The sequence below is a fragment of the Euphorbia lathyris genome, chromosome 7 (assembly GCF_963576675.1).
Source record: "Euphorbia lathyris chromosome 7, ddEupLath1.1, whole genome shotgun sequence".
NCBI lineage: Eukaryota > Viridiplantae > Streptophyta > Magnoliopsida > Malpighiales > Euphorbiaceae > Euphorbia > Euphorbia lathyris.
The window spans coordinates 69,715,186-69,722,131 of NC_088916.1; the positions used below are offsets into that span (position 1 = coordinate 69,715,186).

A 6,946-nucleotide genomic window follows, 5' to 3' on the forward strand; every position below is an offset into this window, starting at 1 on the left:
TTTTTTCATTTGGACAATACGGTATTCTAGTAAAATCCTTCCATGCATTTTATCCTTCCTTTAGTGTGTTCACATAAGAATTCAGGGCGTATGTCCAATAAACGTACCAGTTGTATCCGCATCTTAGTCTTTCGACCTTTAATGTGATTACGCTACCCCTCTTTGTCTATAATCACATGTATATCTTATATTACGGTTCTTTAAATAGGATTGTTTATAAGAATGTTTAATACAAGTGCAAGGTTTTTCGTGATCTGAGTTAAACAAGCTTATAAGTTAGGTTTCTCGATGGCTTCTTAGTAAATCTTATGATAAAGAAACAACATATTTGTGATGATAAAGAACCAACATATTCCATTAAAATCAGGAATAAAATATTTTGAAAGTCTGTAAAACACACACTATACTCGTGATGAAAGAATAATCATATCATTATTTAACTAATTTGATTTTCTGATTATGAAAGAAGCAAATTAGAGATCAATTTTTCGAAATTCATATACGAGGATCCAGTAGGAGTTGAAGTAGCCATTTCTGCTTTACTTTTCCATTCCATCGCATTCTTCCTCATTTCCTTTCCTCCATCACCATTCATTAATTCATTCACTAACTTTTCAATTTCATTCCTATTTACATCACCGCCGATTTCCATTCCCATTCTCCACTTATTCTGGCAAAACCAACTATTAGTCATTTGATCGGAGAAGAAGGGCCAACAAATCATTGGCACATCTCCACACAAACTCTCCAAAGTAGAATTCCATCCACCATGCGTTAGAAATCCTCCAATTGCAGAGTGACTCAACACTTCTTCTTGTTGACACCAACTTCCCAGAAATCCCCTTTCTTTAATTTCCTCTAAGAATTCCACCGGAACTATTGCAGACTCATCGTTGACAACATCTGGTCGTATTATCCACAAGAATTCTTTTTTGCTATTTGCGAGTCCCCAAGCGAATTCCACTAATTGCTCAGATGTCATGGTTGTTATACTTCCGAAATTCACATAAATGACAGATTTCGGCTGTTTGGAATCGAGCCATTTTAGGCAGCTGGATTGTTCTTTCCAGAGATTAGTTCTTATATTGTTTAAATTGTTTTCTTCTCCCTGATTCCGAATAAGAAACTGAAGAGGACCGACAGTGTAAATTGGATTTGGAATGATGGAAGATAGATGCATTAGAACTTGATCCTCTAGTTCATCAAATGTATTAAAAATAACACCGGAAGCATTCCGAGCATTTTCAACTTCAACCATAGCGAAACTAAGCATAACATCCTCAAGATCTGTAGTCCTAAAAAAGCTTGGCAAAGCTTTCAAAGGTATACCTTCCATGCCGCGAATCCAATCAATCTCAGTTTCCAAATATCCATTTGTTAAGTAGCTAGCATCTGAATGTGTATATGCAATTTATAAATCAAAACTAGAATCAAACAATTGATTAGTGAGTGTTTATTTATGCTTTTCTGAACTGCTTTTACTCGAAACAATAAATAATAATAATAATAATAATAATATTATTATTATTATTATTATTATTATTATTATTATGGAATACTAAATGGATAAATTACACACATGGTCACTGAACTTTACTATTTTAATATTGTGGCTACTGAACTTCAATTGTTAACAGTATGGTGACCGAACTTTACACTTTTTAATACCGGTGGCCACTCAACACCTCAAAACGACCGTTGACGACCTTAAAATAAAAAATTCGAAGAGTTAATGGTATTCTAAGGAACTTTAATTCTTGCAAATTTTCGTTTTGAGGTCATTTATGTGTTGTTTGGTTAGGAGAGAGAAAGTAAATTTTTAGAGAGAGAAAGCTCCAAAAAATGTGATTTTGGAAAATAAAAAATGCGGTTTTATGTTAAATGTCGTTCTGAACAATTTTAATTCTTGAATATTTTCATTTTGAAGTCGTTAACGGTCATTTTAAGGAGTTAGTTAAAATTGAGTTACCACCAATGTTAAAAAGTGTAAAGTTTTCAATAGTCACCAATATTAAAATGGGTAAAGTTCACTGGCCATGGGTGTAATTTACCCAATACTAAATTGAAAAAGAATATTATATATATTATAAGAAATAAAAGGTTCAACCACTATTTCACTTTTGATATATTCAAAATTTTATTATTTAGTCGTTGACATATTATTTGGTCCTATTTAGCTCATGACCGATCTCAGTTGGTGAAATTTTATCCAATTTAAATTAAGACTTAATAAAATTGTTTCCTTTAATACGTGGTGATGTTTTGACACCTGGACTTGACACATATCATGTCTTGAAATTTTTTTACCATATATTGTCCTATGTGGAAATACTTAAGTAAAAAAAAATCTAACCTAAAATTTATCGAGTTCAAAATGTCAAAATATTTTCACATATCAGAGGTATGACAGTTATAACGGTTATGTCAAGTTTCCATTCAAATTAAGTAAAAATTCATCAATTAGAATACACCAGTGGCAAAAAATGATCAAATAATAGAGCACGGTTCAAATTAGACCTGGCAATTTTCGTGTTCGTGTCGTGTCAGGTTTCGGGTTCTTGTCAAAACCTGTAACACGAATACGACACGAAAACTTTTCGTGTCACAAAATCAGAACACGAACACGACCTGCTCTTGACACGGTAAACACGACACGACACGAATTTTTTACCCAACCAATTAAATTGACACGACCTGACCTGCTCAACACGACCCGACCTGTCATTCCAAATATTTTGAACTTTACTTCAAATTCATAATTTGAAAAATTAAAACCTAATAAGTTAAGATAATAAGATAAGATAGGTTTTTTTTTATACTCTTTATATTTATACTTTAATAAATAAGAAAAGTCATGTCTATTTTTAACCTAGTTTATCATAATTTTTAACTTTTTTAATTTCTTTAATTAAATTTCGGGTCAGTTTCGTGTTTTCGGGTTGACACGAAAATTAACGTGTCATTTCGTGTCGTGTCAACTTTCGTGTCGTGTCATAAAGCCCTAAACACTAACACTAAAAAACATGCCGTATTCGTGTCGTGTCATCGGATCGTGTGTCGCTTTGCCGGGTCTAGTTCAAATGAAATTTTTTTAAATATATAAAGGGGCAAATAGTGCTTTAAGTCCAAATAAAACAAAAATTCACATGGTAATTTCATTCTCTCGTCAAATCAAAGTCGTGTATATTTAAGAAAAAATATTGGGAGTTGAATTTTTATATTTAACATATGACATAAAAAATATTTAAGACAGGTCTGTTAAACATATCGTTATTAGCCTTTTGATATTTTAAAAGCCATAACTCCCTCTATATTTACTAAAAGGGTGTTTGGGTGCTCATTTTCGTGCTCCGGTTTGCCTTTTCAGTTCGAAATGGAGAGTTTTAGGTGTTTGGTTAGTGACATTCATGTTTTCCTTTTACACTTGAAAAGCAGCATTAAGTGTTTGGTTAGTGACCTGCTGTTTGCCTTTTACATCTGAAAGCCTTTTACAAAAGCAGAGAATCTCTGCTTTCCAACAGCAAACAGGAAACCGTAACAACAAACAACAACTAGCAATAGCAAGCAGGAGCAGCAAATAGCAAACCGTAACAGCAAATAACAACAACAATCAGTAGGTAAAACAAACGGGTCCTAAATATTATTCGTAATAGCTAACAATACCAACCACTGCAATCTAACAGCTTGAACTAAAAAAAAATTTAATTTGTATAGTAAATAATTTAAAGTTTGCAGTCTGAATTAACTTATCTGAGGTATCAGCTTAACTTTTAACATACAAAATATATTACCCACGCACATATTGCTGACGGATTTGCTTCCGTAAGTGTTCCGTCAGGAAAGCACTTGACGGAAATTAGATGTTTGCTGACGGAAATTTCCTTCGTAAACCACTATTTACTTGATGAACTGCGACTTGAAGGCTGAGTTGATATCTAAGATTAAGATTCATAGACTAAATTGATCCTGATTATCACAGTCCGTTATGATTCTGATTTTTATGGATTGAAATACTATTCCGACGATCATGAATAAAACATCGTAAAACTGAATTAGATCTTGAAAGTTAACTAATTTAACAAGTATAAATACCTTTTAAGGGTACGAAACCTTTTTGAATTAAAGTGCGATATTGCAAGAACCCAACGTAACTGCAAACACTAGCTGTCCAGAGAAGGAAATTGGGGATCTTAAGTTGCTGAGAAGCTTCCATCGTAAAGCCCATTATGCAATCTGAAACTATGCAACTAACTGCAGGAACTTCCGTCGAGTTTTTGAGCTTAGAAAGAAGGTTTCTAAATGGAGCTAAGCAGTTTTTCTTTGTGGATGCGCAGAGGGAAGGCACGTCCTGGGTAGAGTCAGCAGCTTCTTCCGACGGAGGAGGAAGACCGTCCGGAATGGTTTCGAACCGGAAATTAGGACGGCCGTCCATGGATTCAGGACCTCTTGATTTCAAGAGACGTCTGTGATTGTATTCAGTGTTAACAAAAGTGATGTGGAAACCCTTTTGGTGAAGAAGTTTTGCTAATTGAAGCATTGGATTTATATGTCCCTGTGCTGGGAATGGAACACACACTGCGTGAGGTGAAGAAGATGAACCCATTCTTGGCTTGGCCTGCAAAAATCAACAATGGTTGAACCTACTTTTATAGATTAATTTGGAAGTCCATTTTTTTTTATTATTATTAACTTGTATCGCCACATTTTGACAGATTGTTTGTATAGTAATAAAACAACAGGAGTGTTCACTACTAAATAAAACAAAACTTTTAGAGATAATTTACGGGTTTAAGGTGCAAAAATACTCTTACGGGGTGTTTGTTAGAGGGGATAAAGACACGGGGATATGGATAAAAAACTGAGATGAGTTATCCCGTGTTTGTTTTAGATATAAGTTAGAGAGATAAGAGAGGGATACGAGTCTTATCCCTCAAATCCTATATCTAGGAGGGGGTGATATAAGGAGGTGGGATAAGCTCCTGCGATTTTAATAGGATGGAAAATTCCATCTTATCCCTCAAATTAATGTTATTCAGTTTAAAATAAAGTTAAAATAGTAAAATATATTATTTTATCCTTATCCCTATCACACGTACCAAATATTGAATAATAATTCTCGACTATCATATTTTTATCATTATCCCAACCATTTATCATTATCTCTATGCCAACCTTTATCCTTATCCCTATCGCAATAGAATACCAAATGCCCCGTTAATGGTTTGGGTCAGGAGCAATTTTACCCCTAACGTCTAAAATAGTACAATTTTACCTTTAACGTTCACAGTGAAAAGCAATTTTACCCCCAACGTTGATAATTTGGATCAATTTCAGACACTATTATAAAACATAGACATTTTTGTTCTTTATTTTGCACCAATTGCATATCATTTCATTCTAAAAAAAAGGATTTCATGTTTTTTTTGTAATTTAATAACAAAATTGGAGATTAATATTTATAAATTCGGTGAATTTTTTGAATTTTTTTTGTCTAATTCGTATAAAATACAATATATTTTTTATTATTTTTTTCACATCCCAACGTATGTTTGTGATTTGTTGCTAATAAAATGCCGCACGTGTGAAGTGTTAGAAAACAAGATTCATGACCGAGAAGACAGTTTGATGAATTATTTCTCAAATTGAGCCAATTTATCAACGTTGGGAGTAAAATTGCTATTGGCTTCCGACGTTAAGGGTAAAATTGCACCATTTTAGATGTTAAGGGTAAAATTGCTCCTGACCCAAAATGTTGAGAGTATTTTTTGCACCTTAACTCTAATTTATGCTAAAAAAAACCGATATGATAATTAAATAATGAGTTAAAAACAGTAAATTAATCTATTTAAATTTTATATTAATATTAAATAAAATTGATTTTGTTTAAACATAAAATTACAATATTACATACATTATGAATAAATATACATTTCTTCAAAATGGATAGTTATAATTTTGACTTGTCACCTTTCGTTTTTCTTACTTTCCAATCATGATCGAATAAAATAGGGTAAATAATTTATTAGTCATTCTCTTTTTATCGAATATACTGTTTAGTCTCTCTATTTTAAAAAACACATTATAAAATTTCTATCTTTTGTCAATATTAACCATTTGGTCATTCAGTTTATTTTTTTAGTCTATTTTGAAAAACACATAAGATTTCTATCTTTTGTTAATATTAACCATTTGGTCATTCTGTCTATTTTTTTTAGATTTTTAACTGTTATATTTGACATAAACAGACAGATAGAAAACAACAGAGTAACATGACCATATTATATCTACAATAGCTATCTTGAAAGCTAAGATATATTCGGTTAAAAATCTGAAAAATTAGATAGAATGACCAAATAGTTAATATTGATAAAAAAATAGAGATCTTATTATGTGTTTTCAAAATAAGAAGACCAAACGGTATATTAAATAAAAAGATGGGACTAATAAATTATTTATCCAATAAAATATGATACCTTCTTCTTTCCAAATGCAACTTATTTGCATTGGTGAATTATTATACAACTTTATATAAATAATTATACTTTACCAAAAAAATATAAATAACTATATGTATAATTATGTATACATTAAGAATATCTAATATTTTATTGGTTGTAGGTGTCGTGGTACTAAATTATTAGTTGATATAATAATACACTAGATATACAATAAAATCTTTCCATTTCGAGTGATTGCCGGGTGTTTAAATTAGTCGATGATAATTTGGATATTTACATGATTCTATATCAAAATTTAAATTTTTTTTTTATTAAAAGAGCATAGTTTAATTAATACATATTTTTAATTAGAGGTGGAAAATTATGAATTTGAATATATCGCAAAATAAAAATTTAAAGATTTTTTATGTCCAATTCTCAAATTTAGAAATATTATACTAGTAACACTCAAAGATTTTTTTCTGCTTCTCTTTCCACACCTCTCCTAA

The 6,946-nt window shown here is 31.4% G+C and overlaps 1 protein-coding gene across 1 annotated transcript; it reads right to left on the bottom strand.

Moving 5' to 3' along the window:
* Positions 1-337: 337 nt before the first annotated feature.
* Positions 338-4,631, bottom strand: LOC136234945 (7-deoxyloganetin glucosyltransferase-like). Its single transcript, XM_066024435.1, has 2 exons — positions 4,093-4,631; positions 338-1,392 (listed from the first exon to the last, which is right to left on the bottom strand). Exons 1-2 carry the CDS (start codon positions 4,601-4,603, stop codon positions 458-460), a joined length of 1,446 nt encoding a protein of 481 aa, XP_065880507.1. The 5' UTR covers positions 4,604-4,631; the 3' UTR covers positions 338-457.
* Positions 4,632-6,946: the final 2,315 nt, after the last annotated feature.

Excerpts from the sequence above, each read along its gene's own strand:
- LOC136234945 (XM_066024435.1), bottom strand. The coding sequence starts at position 4,603 with ATGGGTTCATCTTCTTCACCTCACGCAGTGTGTGTTCCATTCCCAGCA. Across the intron at positions 1,393-4,092 it reads AGGTTTCGTACCCTTAAAAG|ATGCTAGCTACTTAACAAAT; the intron begins GTATTTATACTT and ends ATACACATTCAG.